The 20,000-nt window shown below is 40.3% G+C and overlaps 1 protein-coding gene across 1 annotated transcript in view; it reads right to left on the reverse strand.

Moving 5' to 3' along the window:
* Positions 1-20,000, reverse strand: part of col5a3a (collagen, type V, alpha 3a) — a 44,209-nt gene that overhangs the window by 16,112 nt on the left and 8,097 nt on the right. Inside the window, exons 2-30 of the mRNA XM_075453918.1 lie at positions 18,387-18,551; positions 17,855-18,068; positions 17,243-17,405; positions 12,044-12,166; positions 10,360-10,767; positions 9,414-9,533; positions 9,198-9,314; positions 9,052-9,105; positions 8,900-8,941; positions 8,487-8,549; positions 7,639-7,713; positions 7,387-7,470; positions 7,158-7,214; positions 6,763-6,816; positions 6,567-6,620; positions 6,391-6,444; positions 5,843-5,896; positions 5,534-5,587; positions 4,933-4,977; positions 3,737-3,790; positions 3,515-3,559; positions 3,261-3,314; positions 2,767-2,811; positions 2,363-2,416; positions 1,671-1,715; positions 1,252-1,305; positions 629-673; positions 436-489; positions 215-322 (exon numbers count right to left, since the gene is read on the reverse strand). Coding sequence (XP_075310033.1) covers positions 215-322; positions 436-489; positions 629-673; positions 1,252-1,305; positions 1,671-1,715; positions 2,363-2,416; positions 2,767-2,811; positions 3,261-3,314; positions 3,515-3,559; positions 3,737-3,790; positions 4,933-4,977; positions 5,534-5,587; positions 5,843-5,896; positions 6,391-6,444; positions 6,567-6,620; positions 6,763-6,816; positions 7,158-7,214; positions 7,387-7,470; positions 7,639-7,713; positions 8,487-8,549; positions 8,900-8,941; positions 9,052-9,105; positions 9,198-9,314; positions 9,414-9,533; positions 10,360-10,767; positions 12,044-12,166; positions 17,243-17,405; positions 17,855-18,068; positions 18,387-18,551 — 2,558 coding nt within the window. The remainder of the gene's footprint in view (positions 1-214; positions 323-435; positions 490-628; positions 674-1,251; positions 1,306-1,670; positions 1,716-2,362; positions 2,417-2,766; positions 2,812-3,260; positions 3,315-3,514; positions 3,560-3,736; positions 3,791-4,932; positions 4,978-5,533; positions 5,588-5,842; positions 5,897-6,390; positions 6,445-6,566; positions 6,621-6,762; positions 6,817-7,157; positions 7,215-7,386; positions 7,471-7,638; positions 7,714-8,486; positions 8,550-8,899; positions 8,942-9,051; positions 9,106-9,197; positions 9,315-9,413; positions 9,534-10,359; positions 10,768-12,043; positions 12,167-17,242; positions 17,406-17,854; positions 18,069-18,386; positions 18,552-20,000) is intronic.

Genomic DNA, 20,000 nt, shown 5'->3' on the forward strand with positions numbered 1-20,000 from the left:
CTACAATTAGATGTAACATAAAATCCATGCCATAGAAATCCATGTTCATTGAGATACTCACGTCATAGGAATGTTTTTTGTCATGAGCATATCATTATGTTGTTAACAACATAAATGATAGTTTCTTAACTTGACAGTCTGTTTAACCCCCCTATCCCCAGGCTTTCGGACCCAATCTAGTCTTGTATTGAAACTGTAATTTTTTAAAACATACCTTCTCCCCCGCTATCCCAGAGAGTCCTAGATCTCCCAGGAGCCCTGACTGACCCTTCGGACCCTCTGGTCCATCCTCTCCGTGAGGACCAGGAGCTCCATTGTCACCCTAAAGTAAAAAAAAGAAGACAAAAATAAGAATGGGGGCAATAATTTCACTTACTTTATAAAACATCAACTGAGAAACAATGACACTGACAGGCTGTTAGAGGGAATTCTCACCCTGTCTCCCTTGATGCCCATGTCACCTTTAAGACCAGGGAAGCCATCCTCGCCCTGAAATGCAATGAGAAGAGGCGATGTCCAATGTCTGCTTTTAAATTGCATCATTACAATTTGCCAAACATGGTTAAAGTGACAAACCACAGTTTGAAAACAAGCAAAACAATAAAATCTCATTATCTCGGTCTCTCACCTTTTCTCCTTTGCTTCCCTTTAGACCTCTGACTCCATCTGCCCCCTGTGAAATACAAGAATAAACAAAAACAGAGCTCACAAGCAAATTCTCAGGAAAAAACTCCTCAATTTATCTGAATTTCACTTACATTTCCAGAAATGACACATCCTAAAACACTAAAATCCTACCTAACTGTGGATACATTTCCTTTTTATATAACTTTGCTCTGTTAGAGAGCTTTATTTGATTTTAACATTAATTTCAGCCATTTTTTTTTTTTTGCCAAAAAGGTCAGGTTTCGCCTTTAGCCAAACTACCATATAAAATATGACTAAATCAAACACTGAGCAAAAAGCCATTTCACTTTTTCAAAGCCCACTCAGTCAAAATGGACCTCTGCACTCCTACACACTCAACTCTGCTGTCTGACTCCACATTTCTCCTGCACATCAAATGTTCCTCACTCTATTGTTAATAGTCCCCTTGAGAACTGGGATGCCCTCCTGCCCCCTGTCACCTGTCAGTTATAGACTCAAACAGCTTGTCTGTCATAGGCAGACACATGGGCAGAAGGAAAAGACTGAAAGAATAAACATATCAGTGGACATTACAACAAAGATCAAGATGCGTTAATGTCTCACCTTGACACCACGAGTGCCTGGGTACCCAACCGGCCCCTGCGCACCTAGTAAACCCTACATGAAAAAAAAAAGAAAACAGGAAGATACAATGTTACCTCTTAGTATGCAGCAGCCAGAAAAAAAAAGCCTTTTTTATTATCGAGTTTGAATGAGAAAGGCACTCTGTCACTTCATTTATGTCCCTGTATTTATGGTAGAAGAAAATGCAAATGACTGACATGACCGACAGTGCCTGGCACTAATTCTAGTGGACTAATACCATAAAGATGATGACATTATTGGAGCACAGTGATCGTAATGACATGGCTTATTTTGAGTAAATGCACAGTTATAGAAGATTGGAAAAAAACAACATAATTTTGGTGTTTTAGTGTCCTGCTACACCGCAGCAGATGAGCCACAGACATGCAGTTACCCACTTGGATGCCTTTTTCTCCTGGGGGGCCCTCTCTTCCTGGGTGACCCTGTAGCAAGAAAACAAATATCAGATTGTAAGAGCACTGCTGCAAACATATAATTTCTCTGTCACCTGTTAATAGAATTTTCCAAATGCAGCCAACAAATGAGTAAGTGGGGAAGCACTATGAAGTATCACTGTGTCAGAAAGCTTTGCCGAGCAGTGCAATACGCAAAACTCATACAAATGTATTCCACTGCAGTGTAAAATTAATTCCCTAAGATGAGATAAGGCTCCCTGAGATAAGATTTGTAGACCTCATCCTAAATGTCATATTGTTTTGGATCAACTCCAGAAAAATGCCTTTTTGCATTCTACTACTGGTGAACCACAGAAAATGTAAGTTGTCAAATGTGGTTCTGTTGTTTACATTAGACAAGCCTCAGGGTTACGTGTGTGTACTTACAAACTCGTGCATAATTCTACCATTTGCTCGATAGAATTTGCTGTAAGTATAGTATTATAAGAGTTTGTTCCATTCCTTCACTGAAGGTTCAGCATGCTAAGTTGTACACAGTGGCGATGGGGTTCACTCCTCCTTGGATAATTGATGAGAACTTATATGAAGATGCTTTGTTTTAATGGGGTGCTGCGTTGCATGTGTGCTTGCACGAATGCATGCACTTGTGTTTTTGTGTATCTGTGCTTACTTACGGGAGGGCCATCAATGCCTGGTAGACCTTGAATGCCTTGTTTACCCTGGGGACCCTGTATAAAAAAAAAGAAAAAAGAGTAGAGAATACTGAACACCTCAGCATATACCCAGGGGAGCACTTTTTCCAGTGGACTGCTACATATTGTGTTTTAGTCCATCTTTATTTAATTTCTAGGTCCTGCCTCACAATGTACACCAGCCAAGGCTCTCTGTAGAGTGTCTGCAAGGCCTGTGTGTATTTGCTGAGTATTGATTTCCTGTCCAGCCCCGTCTTGTTTGAATGGGAGCCAGAATTGGCTGGGTCATACTGTCCTGCCCGGCCTACCTCCCCTTGGTGTGTGATGACAGTGGTCATAAGATCACAGGTTTAATTCTAAAATTAAGTGTGATACATGCTACCTACCTTCTCTCCTGGTAATCCAATGGGACCTTGAGGACCAGGAAAGCCCTGGAACGAAATAAAGCTTAAATTGCCTTGTGTCCCAAGACTTGATTTTGCCTGCATTTTTATGCGTGCATTTACAGTGTGTCAGAATAACGGACAGCATGGGGAGTGGAGCATATTGTTGACATGTTGACATGCTGGCAAACTGAATATGTTTCACATTGCTTTGCATGAGAGCCTTCAGTTTTACATACATTTCAGTATCATGCAAAGGGATAATTGTCATTTTCTACACGGCCAGAGAAATTAGTAAAACTACATTAGAAAAAGTACACCTTCAGTAAAAATCTAAATAAGAGAAAAATAGTTTATGCCACAAACATGACAGCAAGTGGCTGCAACTGATCTGGCAATTTCTAGGGTATGTTGAGAACTTAGGTGAATTCACCGAACATACAATAGGGAGAATATTTCTTATAGCAACAGGAGGTTTTTTCAGTTAACTGCAGTACCTGAACTCCTGGATTTCCTTGTTGACCTTGGGGCCCTACCTCTCCATGTGGACCCTAAGAATGGAAAAAATGGTGATCACACACTGTTTACACACACTCTTAATCACAAGCTTGTATCCATGACTTGTTATCCGTCTCAACAAAGGATAACTCTTGTTAATGTTTCTATTTCTAAACAGTTAAAAAAGCTACATGCGCATTTTCATATTCAACCCCTGATGATGTATAATAACCCTTATAGTAGGAAGACTAACCAGGTTGCCTTTTGACCCTTGCACTCCATCAATTCCTTGAATCCCCTGAAAAAAAATGGGCACAGATTAAATGTCAGATTTTAATGGATGATACTGAGAAGTCCAAAAGCTTTGTTGTTCATCTTCAGAGGCATAATTATGATTCCATGCACTGAATAACCTTTTATAGAGTTGAAGAGACTGAATAGCTCTGATCCTGTAATCAAGGTGATGTTGACTTACCGGTTGGCCAGGTGGGCCAGGTGTCCCCCTTGGCCCGACAAGACCTCGGGAACCCTAGAGAGAAAGCACAGCAAAGAGTTAGCAGCTAACCTGCATTTATGGTGAGACTGAATGTGTGTGGAAAGCTAACCCATAAATCAAAACTAAAGAGAGGGAAAAATGGAAAACAGCAAGAGAAAGATTGTTAATTTTAGTTTGGGAGTGTATGGCTGGTTCGTATGTGATCATCATGAAGAGTGCGCTAGCCTGTTTGAGCGAGTGTGTTTGTGTGATCTGTTTTTGTCAGCCTTCCTCTTTGTAGGCCGGCCAAGCCACCTGTTCCATAGCCACATCTGTGATCTCCAGGGAAGTGATTGATATGGAAATATAATCATTCAGGCCAGGATTTTATCTCTTACTGTGCTGACACTCCTCACTAAATCTATCTCATCTCATTCACCACCGACCAAAATTCTATCCTGTATTCCTCTCCTGCTGTCTCACTTCTCCCTTCCCTTTCTCTTTTTCATCAAAACAGCTAACAACCCTCCTTTCCAATGTCTTTGTATTTTAAAACAGCTTTTCTAACATAGCCAATGGCAGCTCTATTTCTTCAAGCACTGAGTGGTCCATTTGGATGGACAGAACCCTACTGAGCTGTAACCCCACCTACTGGGAGAAAGATAGAGAGTGAGTCATAACCAATTACCCAGTTTTCACAGCACATACACAAAAACAATGACACCTTCTTCAGCAGAGCTATTAAACTTGGGCCCACTAGAAGACAGTCAGCATTTGGATCATTGGGAAACCACAGATATAATCTATAGTGACAGAATTTAAATAAATATGGAAGTGTGCCTCTTCTCCTCTAATGCCAGAGTTAAGACTGTGGCAGTATTCCGTTTATAAGATGTGACCATCCTACGCTATTGTTCAGTGATTCTATTGTGTTTACACGAGCAAAAAGAAAGAGCAGATTTTGTATTTGTGGAAGTTCTGTTGTATGATTTTGGCAGAAACTTGAGCTGGAGCTAAAATCTGCAGAGGGTTTGTTGTGGAAATCACTCTGTGTTATTTTTGCACAAACAAATGGGGTTATGTGTTACTATATTTTTGAGCACACATTAAACAAATGCATTCTGTCCATCAATAATTAATGATTCTGTGATGTGTTTCCATAGGAAACCTTTTACTTTCCCACTATGGATACTCACAGGTTCACCTGGTTGCCCTCTTGGTCCGACAGGTCCATCAGATCCCTAAAATAAACAATAAAGAAACTAATTCAACACATAAGTCTCTTCAACTATTTGATTCAACCTTTGGTGTGGGTTGATATGTATCCCCACAGGCTGTGAAAACTGCTCAATAAAGGAATTCGCAGACTGACAGATCAGCCTCAACTATCTTAGCAAAGATTAATAGTCCACCCTCTCAGACTTCACCTGTATGCCTGCATATATTGATATTATGCTGACAGAGCTTCTGGTTTTCACATATTCAATTCTACATCCGAGATGCACTAGCTACAGTGGCTTTCATGTGTTTTGCAGACGTTCATGCTGAATGAACTCAAGCCAACACAGTGAAGTTAATAATTTAGAGGTTTATGACTTGATATCACTAAGGCCTGTTTAGATCTGTGGGGCTTCACCATCTAAAAGGTTTATAGAGTCAACTCATTTATCTGAAAAGGATTTTCATTTTAAATATCTTTAATGGCAAATTAGGTAAAACATATCAGTGCTGCAGGGTATGTCTTCTGGCATCGTTGACTGCAAAAAAAAAATATTTTTGAAAGAATAGTTCACCAACCCTCTCTCCTTGCTCTCCAAAAGGCCCATGAGGGCCGGGCTTCCCTCTGTCCCCCTACAAGATAAAAGCATTCATCTCAAACCTCTCAAGATTTTTTGATTGGTCCTGCTTTAGCATAGCAGTATTGAGCAGATGCCTTTTTTTTGTGCACTGTCATCATAGAAACCAAAACAATCATCGTAATCACAACATGCAAATAAACATCTGCCATATGATGTGTAAATAATTCATGCATGTCATGTTAGCATGTTGATGTTTGAATGACTCAATAAATACAGTGACAATGTCAAATTACCAAATCAAACTCACTCTGTGTCCCTTGTTTCCTGGGAGACCTGGCAGACCGTCAAAACCCCTGTCACCCTGGGAAGTAAAAGAGAGGAAGTGCATTAAACGCTGAAAAACATACACATACGGTAATGTGTAAACATTAGCAGAATTGTACTGAAAGTCTCCCCTGACAGTTTCCCATCTGCTCTGAGTGTCAGGGAGGGAGAGCTTTCAGATTAGCTGTAGGTCCGCAGAAATGCTGCTCTGAGTGATAACGACTCTGTTCTGTCGGACCAAACATCAGAGGAGACTGATTTATTTACTAAGCCCTTCCTGCAGCTGTTATATATTGAGCTGCCTTGTTGTCAATATCATACAATAAGCCGGGAGCTGTTCAATACCTAAAGACACACTTGCAAGTGGAGATAGTTGGTTACTATTAAAGAGATTTTGCTGTGTTTATTGCCCATGACGGACAAAATACTTGTTTCACACTGGAACACAAAATCAATGGGTTATTGGTGCAGCATATTAAGCTGTGACTATTATAATCATAGTGCTGTGCAGTATCATCTCAAAACACTTACCTTTGAACCTGTTTCACCTGGAGCTCCACGACCTCCATCCACACCTGCTCGTCCCTATAGAATATCCAGTAGAGTTAACAAGGATTCCCCTTTACAGTACGTTAAACGTAGTTTACTTTGATCACAAAATGCAGTATTTTTTTACTTGGAACCCTATAATACTCAAGGTATCTCACCCTTTTGCCTAGCTTTCCATTAATTCCAGGGGGACCTGGCAACCCGTGAGGTCCCTACATGAAATATGAAGAGAGACAAACAAATGGGAAAAGGTGTAAAAAGGAAAGCGAAAGGACAAAACGAAACCAATATTGTGACAAAAAAAAAGTGGTGTGGTAGCCAGTGATGAGGTAGAAATGACTGATCTAGTCTTACAGAGGGGCCAGTGTCTCCTTGGTCTCCTTTGAGCCCAGATGGACCCGGAATCCCCTTCAAAAAGAAAGAAACAAGAAAAAAATGTTTCATTTGACAAAAGAAAGAGGAAGAAGTTCATTTTTCCAAGTAAATGAAAAAAAGCTGAAAGCAAGCCATAAAAAAACAATGTTTATCTTTATAATTGTTCATTTCTGCAGTTTTGATTAATAAATAAAGACAGATTTCGGAGGCCATGAGAAGACACTGAATATGCATAGTGATAAGCTTAGGATCAGAGAGAAGAGTTTAAAGTTTGAGTCTGAGTCTGAGCTGGTGAATTGCAAAGATTAAGTTAGATGTTGGACAAGTCCTTGAGGTGTGGTGTAAATTCAGTCCCAGTCAGAGGGGGGCCTTACCACTGGTCCTGGTCGGCCTGTCAGACCCAGTGGACCTGGAGGCCCCATAAGTGACAGCTGGAAGAAAAACACAGCTGTGTAGTTTATTCATTTTACTTTTAGCCAAGCTAAGCACCTTTCACTTTTGATTAGAATTAAATTGTCCACACACAACTTAAAATGACTATTTGATCACACTTGATGTTGCAATATAACATGATGGCACATGATGGGGTTCTGTGAAGTGTACCTTGGCCTGTTGCAGAATAGCCTGCGCTTGCGCCTCTTGGGGAGACACCACTGGTCCCTTCTGTGAATCACCTCCATACTGAAACTGGTGGCAAGGAAAAGGAGGAGTCAAGTCCCACTGCAGATCCCCCAAATGTAAATGAAGATCAGTCAAACAGCCCCCCCTTGTGGTCATGTCACCACACCACATAAAAACAAAGTGTGCTCAGTGTGTGTTTGCGTGTGCATGTCTGAGTGTCCTATAAGGTCTCACTGGCAGCATCAACAGGGTTCCTGGAGGACCTGGGATCCCATCAACCCCAGCAAGACCAGGGCGTCCTGGAGGACCCTAAAAAGAGAAGACAAGAAAAGGGTTAAGGATTGTGTATTTTGCTTGTAGTGTATTGTACACAGACGGAAGTCTCGAGAACTTATCTACCTTTTGGAACGGAAAGCAATAATGGAAATGATAACATTTTGAGAGAAATACTTTGTTTAAGATTAGGGCTACGATTAGGCTATTAATGCCTTAGGTTTGGGTAAAGCTCCAGGAAATTAATGTAAGACAGGACTTGGTTGGAAAGGAGCTCACTTTGGCAGATGTTTGGCCCATCTGCCAATGAACAATCTAACTCACAAGGTCTCATCTTTTTGAACATGGTGAACATGTTTCAGTGCACATATTTGTATGTTAATTCTTTTTGTGTGCTCAGACTTGTGTAAATAAGTGCCATTACAAAAAAAACAAAACATAAGCTCAGTATTAAGGTTTATAAACTGTTTTCTCTGTCAACTTTTGGAGATGATAGAGCATCTGTCAGTGTGTTTATGCGCTTTTCCATCTAATGATACGTTGACAAAAATACTCATCACACAAACACACACACAGACATACATATACAAACAAAAACTAATTAAATCAGGTCACACATGTGAGTCAACATCCTTCCCTGAACTCCAGCAGGGTCAAGAGGACATTGAAATCCAACAGACATGTTTCAGTTTAAGGGCAAATCTGAATCCACTCTTTCTGACCCTCAGGTGAAAGGGTAAAATTAAAGTCAAACTCTCCCACTTAAAATTCAGCCTGTGAGCTATAGCAGGGTCATTAGCCACACTTACCAATTCACCTGGATCTCCCATGGGTCCTGGAGGGCCTGTTGGTCCAGCTGGGCCAGTAAGCCCCTGTAAAGGATAGACTAATAGCACTCAGAAAAGCATTAAAGAACATGGCCATGTTGTAGCTTAGATTTAGATCAAACAAAATCAAATTCTGATCCTCCAAATATTTAACAAGAATCCTCTAAAATCTCCTGATCTGCTTATTTGGAATTATGCCATGCCCCTCTTCATGTACAAACAAAACCCAATATGAATAACATCATATTGTCATCGCTATGATGCAGAGTTTTTATCTTTCTGTGAAAGTCATTTTACAACTTCCAAAAATACTGCAGTTGCCTTTTGATGGCAACGATCCACATTATCAGGAGCTTTTGACCTTATCTGGACAGTTAAGAAAAAAACTGGCTTACCTCTGGGCCTTGTAGACCTGGGGGTCCTTCCATTAATGTACCCTTGAAATAAGCACAGACTGACTGTAATGTACATTAGGAGAATATCAAGCTGTTCCCAAGCTCATAACTAGAGCTGGTAGACTCTTCATTAAATGCCTCGAGCAACTCACTGGTTCAATAATAGCTGGCTCTCCCTTCTGGCCTTTCTCTACTCTGAGTGTAGCCTGAAGTAGAGAAACAGATGAATAGATGAGGTTTGTCAGAAATCACTTGACACGAGCAATTTAAAACGACCCAACTGATATATGAGATTCACCTCAAAATCAAATGTCTCAGCCCTTTCTCGCTCTGCAAATTCAAAGTCGTCCTCGTACATTTCGTACTCTTCATACTCCGACGCTGAGTCATTCTTCAACTCTTCATATTCAAGAAACTGTTGAAAAGTCAGAAACTGTTTAGTAAATGAGTGAATCCCAAAATGTGTGTTTTTCTTATGAAGTGAAGGCATTTCATGTATTAACATTTAACCCACCTCATATTCTGTAACATTGGGGCCGACGGTTACTGTGGAAACTACAAGATCATCATGCAGGTCTCCATAAAGGTCATCTTCATACTCCACCACCGGTGGCGTCTTCACTGGCGTGTCATCCTGCAGGCCAACACAAAGACTGAAGTGAGTCACAGCGAAAAAGATGGGGAGCACTGAGCACTTTCTGCGGCAAACAGTGCCTCCGAGTAAAACACATTTTGTAAAGAACAAAATTCAAGTTCTCAAAGCAGGTGGATTTCATGGAAATATGTTGGTTAACTGAGATACAGGCTGGCAGGTGTGCAGTTAATTACAATGCTGGAGTGAAATTAGCTCATGGATAAGATGATAAGATCAGAGTCATGTGACAGCATGGCAGAGACAGAAACAGCTAAAGAAACAGAGGGAGCATTAAAAATGACTGACAAATAATAAACAGCTAAGAGACATCCAAAATATCCCTTGTTTATTGCTGTGAGAAAAATTGGCAAGATTAAAAAAAAAAGTATACTGTTGTTGCATGCTCATAGGGCAATAGTGGTTCATTTAACAATTTTTTTTTTCACCATCAAAACCCAATATTCACCTTGAGTGAACTTTAAAACCAATATTTATTCTTAAAATGGAAGAAAAAAAACAGGGACTCTATTGTATTACATACTAGGCTTTTTATAAATATCATATGAATGTATCTCTGCATATATTCCAAAAATACACATATGCATGAATTAAAATCATCAAAATCTTTTTCTATGTAAGATGCGCTCTTCATGTTTTCTGGCAACAATTCAGAGGTGGCAATGATTAGAATGGTGCTGGTTAGTGGTGAAAAGCAACTGAAGAGGTGAGAATAGGAAGAAGTGCTCACTACAGTTAGATGATATTAGGTCCGTGACTGGTTAGAACTGCAAATGGTGGGAGGACATCTACTGATAAGTTTGTCTACCTCCTCAGTAACCTTTGATACAGGCATTGTGCTAGGAACCACAGTGGGGGCTTCAGTTGTGAAGACAGGTTCCTGTGTGGGCATCTTCATGACGGCCTCGTCAAACACTCCAGTGGGAAAGACAGTTTTAAGTGTGCTCCCAATTTCTGGCAGTTCTGAGGGCTTAAAAGGATCTTGTGATTGAAACTCGGACAGTGTTGTAGTCACTCTGAGGAAGCCTTCCTCAACACCCTCCTCTTCCTGTTTTTTCCTTCTGGACCCCTTCTTGCCCTTGCCCTTGCCTTTGCCTTTAGAGCCCTTGTCCCTCTTCTTTTTGTTCTTTTTGCCTTTCCTGGCCTTTTTGGAGGCCTCCTTAGGTTCAGCTGGCTGGTCACTCGGCATCACAGCATCAGACTCAAGTAGATGTTTCTTTTATGAAAAAGTGGAATGCAAGATGAGGGCACAGGTGGAGGGTAGAGAAAAAACAAACACTGCTGTGAATGAAAATACAATAAAGAAAACAGCCTGCTACAAGAAAGTCAAGCAATACATACAGGGCTGGTGACACCCTTGTAGGGTCAGACACCCCACTCTGATTCCCACCGAGCTGGTGAAAACCTAGAGCAAACATGAAATGAGGGGGAACAAACACTTCTTCCAAGAAAAAGTGGAAGACATATTTGCGTGTGTGGTCAGAGGTCACTCTGAGTCTATGATCCTATAATGTGTGAGTGTACCATAGAAAGTAAGTAAATATGGGCTGTGCCATCTATAAGAGTGCTGTTAATTGTATATCGATGATGTGAATGGCCTCTGCCTGAAACTTACACCAAAGGCCAAGTTTGGAAAGACATGATGTGATTTATCACTTGAAAACATGGTCAGTGTGTGGGTGAGTGTATGGAAGTAGGTCGGTCAGGTGACAGATGTTGACGTGCTCTGGACCGAGAACTCATCGCTCAGCTGTAGCTCTATAAAAGCCAGCTGGAATGAATATTGAAATGGCCTCACACTTCATCGTTTCATCAATGGCATGCCACACCTGGTTGGGTGCTAATACATGTGCTTTCTTGTAATTTTACAAATACAGAAGACATAAGTGCTGAGTTAAAACTCTGTATTCCTTAAAAATCCAACCATACACCCAGCTACCTCTTTCTTCTTATATGTTTCATTCATCACCGGAGACATGCATAATAATTCATAACTCTGATAGGTTTATTTCTATACATGCCTTGAGGGAAGTGTGAGCTATTATATCATATTTGAGTTCTCGGCTTCCGACTCACTATATGTTTGTGTGTATGTGTGTGTTGCCAAAAGAGCACCTGATATTAGGAATGCTTCCATGCTGGCTGCATTTAAAAGAAGACATTTCTGCCTTAACAGATGGTTGATGTTATCTTATTCTCTAAGTTCTCTTTTGGCAACCACCCTTTGGAACACAGAGGTCTGTTGATGCATTTGCTTGTACTCCTTTCACTACTTGGCTGGAAAGCAAGGACATTGGTGAAAGAAGTAGAAGCTTTTTGTATTGTTTAAATGTTACCTCTAATAAAGATTCCCAGGCAAAACTGAAACACAAACCATGACTCTGTTGTTAATTGACATATGTCATATGCTTCATCATATAAACTGTGGAAGAGCTGTACAAATACGTGAGTTTTTCCAGTTATCACTGCTTCCTCCATGTGGCAGTACTGACCTCTGGCAGGCTTATGGATTGGTTGATTTGTGGCAAAGCTGAGTCACAGTCTGGTATGTAGTTAACACAGTAGTTGGCAGCTGCCTGGGGGTCTTCCACAATCAGAAGTTGTTGAATATCTCCCTGAAATAAAGAAATCAGAAAGAGACCACCTTATTCAAACAATGACAACAACAGAGACTACTGCTGCAAAGTGAAAAGACATCTTGGAGGGACACTGCTACAGAGACAAACAGCACAACTGTATAAATAGATTTAAAGCAAAGTGTAATGAAATACTTTGGTCAATCTGATACAGGTGCAACTGACAACTGCTCACACTGGTCTCATAACTGCAGGAGGGACCTCACATTGTAAATGAAAGAGTCAAATAGTTCCCCCAAAACAGGACCTTTCGTTTCTCATATTGTTCTGCAGGCACAGTCAGAGCATATATTCAAACATGCAGCCCAGAGCCTGTGCTGACTTTAGCGTCTTTAAACTCAACATTCCTCAACAGTATTGCATCATTCTTTGTGGCAGTCTTGAAGAATTATGGATTCATGCTTCAAAGGAAAATCGTTTTATTTAATAATGACTAATTCATCAAGGACAAACCAAACACAAGGCTTCAAATCTTACAAAATTAATATTCAATTTGAAGACAACAGCCAAACAATTTTAACTGAAGAGCATTTGTCATTATTTTACATTTTATAAGATAAATAATAGATAAAATTATGTCTAAAACATTATCTTTCTGTGTGGAGTTTGCATGTTCTTCCCGTTGTATGCGTGGGTTCTCTCCAGGTACTCCGGCTTCCTCCCACCCCCCAAAAACATGCATGTTAGGTTAATTGGTGACTCTAAAATTGTCCTTAGGAGTGAGTGTGAGTGTGAGCGTGTGTGTGTGGTTGTTTATCTCATTTGTGTCTGTGTGGCCCTGTGATGGACTGGCAACCTGTCCAGGGTCAACCTGTCCCTGCCTCTTGCCCAATGACAGCTGGGATAGGCTCCAGCCCCCCCGCGACCCTACATTGGATTAAGCGGGTAAAGAAAATGGATGGATGGAATATCTTGATACTCGCAAAGAAAGAAAAATTGTAATTTTTGCAAAATAAAAGTCAGAAATCAAAGTAGCATAGATGCAATGCAGGCAGCCACACAGCTCAGTGTTTGACCAATTTGTATCAAATTAATAAAGTATGTAAAATATTAGCATGTAACTGAGAAGCCACTGCAAAAATTGTCAGGGACATCAGGGATGTTATCCAAGGGCAACTGGGCATCTATTTGTGATCAATTAAGTTTGATTAACTTCTTGATGTTGTGGTAATTATAGTCCCATTATTTTAGCAGCTGTTTTTCCCTCACCCAACAGTAGCTTACATGTCTTCTCATATAACTCAAATCAAGCTTTATCAATAGTGCACATCTATACAAAGTCTCAATAACTGTGCACAAAACTGTAAACCTTGGAAAGACAGTTTAGAAATGTATGCTTTAATACATCAAACATGAAAAGAGATGTTATCCACTTATCCTTTTTTCTTCCTGTTTTGGCCAAAGGCCAGAGTCTGGCAAACAAAAGTACCCCACTCTCAGGTGTGAGTCAAAGTGGAACAGCAAGAAGGAACTAATCCAATCCAATCTCAATTTGAGATCAAAGACAATGTTTTTTTCTGCTTTTTTGCCTAACAGGGACTCTCAAGAAACACAAGTTTTAAACTTATTCATGTGTGTGCCACCATTCTCTATCTAGTGTATGATAGGGAAAGGACTTCAAAAGAGGACATGCATTCTCAAATAATGAAACAGCTCAGCTGAATCCACAAGTTTCTGCAGTGGTACATGGTGTTGTTGGCAAAGACTCGTTCCTGTTCTCTATTTCTGCCTGCTGCTTGCAATAAGATGTGTGGTCCAGCAAGCCAGCAATCATACTGCTTCACCAAATCACAAAAAACTGGGCCTTCACGGAGGAGTGTTTTCTCTCTTTTGCCAAGTGTTAATCAGATCTCATACTCTGAAAAATAGATTGCTTTCTTGTGTGCATGACAACTTTTTGTGGTTGAAAGAGCAACAACATTTTGATGGCCCTCATTTTCTTAAAATGCAACAGATGCTACCCAAAAGCTGCTGGCCACTATCATGCATAAGTCCTTACTGAAGCAAAACATGACTTAAATGTACTTGTCCAGTTTGTGAGGTAAGGTAATCTGAATAAAGCTGCTCTTTTATTATGTGCTTCACAAGGTATTGTTTCAACATGTCTATAGCACTGAGCCAAAAAATTGTATTGCTTATTCCTAATTGAGAATTTCTGAACAAATAAGCGCAGGGCTGGATCTTATCTATGCAGTCAGCATGTTGGAGACACAGGGGCACACGGCAACTGAGAAGGACCATAACCAGACTTAATGTTTGCTTTAGAGCAAATGCAAGTAGAGTGTTAAGTTTAAACAGAAAACTTCTGTAATCATTTGTAGGCAATCTGGAAGCAATAGACACATTCGTGGCTGACCACAGTCCCCACGCTCCCACGCTAAGCTCCCATAGAGGGACAACTGGGCCGGAACACTGGCCTCCTCCTGAGAACGAGGGCCTGGGAACAGGGGCCCAGAGGTCAGCCTCTTTAACTTCTCTCCCCATTGTACCAGCCTCACCCAAGATGTTCAAATATAAAAAACTAAAAACAAAAAACAAAAATCAAATCAATGAAAAAATCTAAAGGAGATGTTTTTTTGGAAATTATTTATATGTTCCAAAGAAAAGATTTCGAGACTCAGATGGATTAGCACTTTTACACATATAACCACAAACAAATGACATTGATTGGACTAAAGGATGATTCTGGTCTGTAGTGTATGAGTAATCACCACAAATCTGACATCATCATCATGACTCTTTATACAAGATAATAAATAAGGGTATGGGAGTGTTTTTGGAGAGAAGCCAAAGATTTGTGGGCCGCAGTCACTTCTGAAAAGGGAAATTTATAGAACCCACAAGGAGACACATTTCTCATATCAGGCAGGATATAAAGCAATTAAATAAACTGAGAAGCCAGTCACTGTCTATAAGGAAGTAAGAGGAAGGGAGTGGAGAGTAACAGCATGGCTTGTGAGGACAACTGAGATGAAGTGATGGAACGGATAATGCGATGCTATTCTGTGGACAAGGTTAGGGAGATAGCAACAGCCAAATGCTCTTCACATCAAGACCAAAACATCCGTTTCTCTTGGTGAAAAATGAAGAAGTATTCGGTTTTTATGTTAAGTCAGTTAACAAATGTTGACCAAACTGCTGCACAATAACAGATCAAAGGATCAAACAAAAAAACTGATTAAACCATTTCAAATAAAAAAAACATAATAATAACCATCTCAAACACATTTCAAACTAATTATAGTGAACTGAGTAACTTAAACAACAAACAGTTCATAATCACAGAGTTTAATAAAACTGTCCACAAAAATGAATATAATATATAATATTTTGGTTGAGCGTGGTAAATTAGCAGGGATGTAGATCTGGTATGGTAGGCTGTTCCAAAGTTTAGGAGCAGCTAGTGGTAAGCTACTGTTGCTACTTCTATGCTAATAAGAAGTTATAACAACCATTCCTCTGTACTTTAAGTTTTAATGCAGTCCATTTTCTTTGTGAAATAAATCTAAGAAAACTGAGAGAGAGGGGGCTGAGAAGATGGTTGTCTCTCTGAACTTTATACCTCTTACTGCTGCAAAACTGAATAACTTATCCTTCTCTATTTTTTTTCATTGCTCTACTGCTGAGCAAACACAGTACCCCGAGGACATGGAAGGGGAAGGAGCTTGAGCTGATCTCAATTTCATGCTCTTGGTGAGAGATTTAGTGGAGGCTCATTGGGAATGACAATGGAGAAGGGGCTGGGTATTGTCATGGGAAGTACAGGGAATGACTGACAGTAAAGGTTGAAGCACTGAAAAAGAGGACGGGATATCACTCCCAGAGTTTAGTTTGAGGGTTTTTAATGCATATTAAGTTATCTTTCCATCTTTAGCTAGGCATGTCCTCTGATACTGTGATGAAAAAGGGCAGGTAATTTTTCTTCAAGTAGATGAGCGTGACCATCACAATACAAGGCTAAACTACACACATTCAGTCCCTAAACCAAATGAGAATGTGTCATTTCTTGACTTTGAAATGAAAGTTATGAGACTGGGCGTGCCTCAACAGTATATTCCCTTCTCGCTGTTAAATATATATTTTTCTGCTTTTGTTCTTGGTTGACAAGTAAATGATTCTATTTTTAAAATGGCCCTTGCTAAATTATCAATATATTAGCATTGCTGCCATTTCACTGATCTGACTGGCATATATATTGTATTATAATATATACAGTAGAGGATATACAGGATGATTTTTAAAGTTCAAAATTAAAATTTTTCACGTTTGCCCAAAATTAGGCTTGAAGTGTTTGTTGTGTAGATCTTAGGAAGAATTCAAAAGAAAGCAAAAGATTAGCATTAGCATTGTCCAGCATGACAACATTGTAGAATTGTATCACCAAAATATCCAGATTTGAATTGCTCCACTCATCTAGAAATGCTCCAGTCAGCAGCGCTGTGGATGAACTGCACTGCTAATACATAAACAAAGAGAGGCCCAAGAGGCTGACAAACAAAGTCATAAGCGAGAATCCTACAGCATGTGTGAAATGTTCAGAACCTCAAAGCTGTCCAATTCGGTCCTCAGCATAATACAAATTTGCTGCCAGCTAAATTATTTGTCAGTCTTTTTAGTCTCTGATGTAATATATCAACCAGCAAAGCCCAATACTAACAATCTGAAAGCGGCATTTCACCACCTATCACAAAGGAACCTCACAAACTTTGGTCAATAGATAAACCTCCGTCCTGTGCTTGTTTGGTGGGACAAAAAAATAGCATGATTAAATGGCCTAGTTGAACAATATGTATAGTGTGAGTTATTTTTACATGTAAATGTGCTGAATTTCTTTTCCTTTGTCTATCCCAATGCAGAAATACACAAAAAAAAAAAAAAAAACTGGTGGCAACTACCAGCACAGTCTCGCCTCTGTATCCGCAAATTCAAATTAGAATTATCACACCTGAAAAGGCTTTAAGTGAAAACAATGAAAATACAAAAACTGGACTGGATGAGAGTGGAACTCCCAAATGAACAACTGATAATGTGCTTTGTCCTTTTATAACACCCTACCTCAAAAACGTCTTCATCCAGCAACCTTGTTCCAAACACAGTGACACCCTCTGTGCTGACAATAGCATTGTCCCCTCGCAGCAGATCCACGGTCTCTGCCTTCTCACAATCCAAGTAAAGGGTCACAGTCTTGTCCAGCACACTGTAGGCTATCCTGTGCCATCTGAAAGATCAAAGAGAGAAAATGAACCAACAGCTGAGTGTTGTGGTGGAAGTATAAAAAGAATCTTGAGGTGGGGGATTTTGTGAATGGTGAAATGTCTATTTGCCGAATCAGGAATGTAAGCAGACTTTTTTAACACCACTCAAGGAGACCAGTAGAGAAGCTGAGAAGCTGTGAAGGAGTGATTTCCTTAACTGCTTTGATAAGGTCAAATCATTGCATCAAGCACTCCACAACCATCTTATTCCCTTTAAAGATACTAAGGTCAAGCAGACTGAATGAGCTGTACAGTATAAAGCAGATATGTGAGGACCCACTCCGAGGCTTGTCAAAGTTTGGAAAATGTGCATAGTTATATAGTGCACCTATTAGACACAAACATCAGCAACCGGGTCCGGTCAACTGATATCTGGTTTAGTACAGAAGTTATAGACCCTTATACTACCCACTTTCCATCTGCCAGGTTGATCTTCTTGAAGATTGGGTAAAGCTCTGGGGCGGGCTGCCCATGTTGGTCCTCATAAAGGAGGACAGGTGACCGGCCCACTTCAAGTCCCAACTGCTGCACCCCCTTGTCATCATACACCGAAAGCAGAAAGAACTGGGAGCCCTTTTTAGCTCGCACTGTAGCCATTAGGGAGAAATTCTCAGGAAATTTGGAATCTGGATGAAAGGAGGAGAGGAAAGTAAAGGAGTTAGAAGTTGTTAAGTCATAAAGAAGAATGCATAGCAGGCAGCAGACATTTTATAACATGCTGACACCACCCACTGTAAATATTGCCCATGAAAGGGGCCAAGAGGATAAGAGACTGGAGATCAGTCATTTTTCTAACAGTTTTACTGAGAATAATCCTTCACCAATGGTATACATTTTAGTGCTCTCTGCTATTTTTAGGTATCCTCAAGTATTCCTTTACTGAAGTTAATTGAAAGGATTTTCTGTATGTAGTCTTGTAGAAAAAAAAACTGTCTAGACACTACCTGGGAATAGCTGTTTAGTGGGAGCGCTGATCTGGATCTTTTTGATCTTGAAAGCCAGGTCCGTCTCCTCCGTGTCTCTCCTGCTGGTGCAGAGACCAGCCTCCAAGGACACCCCCTCCATGGTCTCTGACAGCTCCAGCACTCGCAGAACATCAATGGGATCAGCTGGGAATGAAAATGAAGAGAAAATTAACCACCTGCCTCTAGGTGTGGTGCAGATCGAGGAAATAGGTTGTTCTCTCATTTCATGCTCACAGATTGTAGTTATTTCTGCTTATTTGAACAAGTTATTGTTAAGTCGATTTATTTCCTGTTTTGTTCTTATTCCCATTTCTAGCAACAGAAAGCTCTTAAAAACACTTCTGATAGAGTGAAGCTTGTAGCAGATTGCAGCAGCATGCTTCACTCTTGTCATTTTAACACTTAAATTCTGCTAGTCTGACAGCCCTCTCATGTCTCGATCAGTTAAGTGCTGGTTGTTACTGAGCTGAAGAGGTGGGTTTAGTGTGGCTGGAAGCTGGTTTTAAAGTGTGGTGCCTTCCTGCTTCCTAGGAGTCGGAAGAGACAAGCTCCTCTGAGATGTGGCGGCAGGTGGCCAGGCTTCTGTGCCTGTTATTATAGGATAAGGGTGGTACGCAGTCTAACTCATAATCCTGCAGTAGCACACCTGACAGCTGACACCTGCACACTGTTCACCCTTCACAAGCCAGCAAACAAAGCATCCACATCCCATTTATCACAATCTGAATCCTTTACGATTGTAAGTCCATTGGTTCTTTATATATTCTCACTGCTACAGCCCTGAACAAGTCAACAAGCATTGCTTTAAACCATAAAATATTGCGTTCAAACGTTTTTAAATCTTTATGCATTTTTTCTTTATTTCAGGTATTGTGTGAAAGGGCAGAAATGACTGAAATTAGACAGAGTGAGCCACATTTCTTCAATGCCCTCTAGATAACTGATGAGATTCTAATGAAAACTCTTGAAACCTTCATCTATTTATTTTTTTGAATTGATTGTTTTTGCAAGCAGGATAACCAATTAAACCAACTGTTCAGAGACATTTATTTGGTGCAAATGTATAAATGGTCTGATTATGTTTATTACAGCAAATGTTGCCCCTTTGGAAATGAGATTCCTCGCCGTGGATGATTTCTGTCCTTACAACGTGCCTGTGCTTTATTTGCAGTCTGTTGTTCATGTTATTAGATGTCTGCTGATAAAGTGCTGCTGTGAGCGTTAACCAGGATCAGAGCTTTGTGCAGAGCCAGCCTCCCACCAGCTGCTACAGAGAGCCTCTCAGCACTTAGCATTCCAGGCATCTGAAACGAGGATCCTAAACCCAAATTGCCTCCTGTAGCTCTCGCTGCTCAGAGCTTGCCTTTTATTCTCCTTGTTAATTAAACACGTGGAGAGAGTTTACTTTAACCAACACACTGCTCACAGAAAAACCCAGTGGTAGGTTTTATGACATCACTTCTTTGCAAAGCAGACGCTGTTTATTTAAAGGAGCTTTAACAGCTCACTCTCTCAGCTCCCACACATGATAAAGAGATTGTAAATGGGTTACTATTTATAAAAGGCAGGTAACATAAGTTCCAGATCTGAAGG

The sequence above is a fragment of the Odontesthes bonariensis genome, chromosome 21 (genome assembly GCF_027942865.1).
Source record: "Odontesthes bonariensis isolate fOdoBon6 chromosome 21, fOdoBon6.hap1, whole genome shotgun sequence".
Classification (NCBI taxonomy): domain Eukaryota; kingdom Metazoa; phylum Chordata; class Actinopteri; order Atheriniformes; family Atherinopsidae; genus Odontesthes; species Odontesthes bonariensis.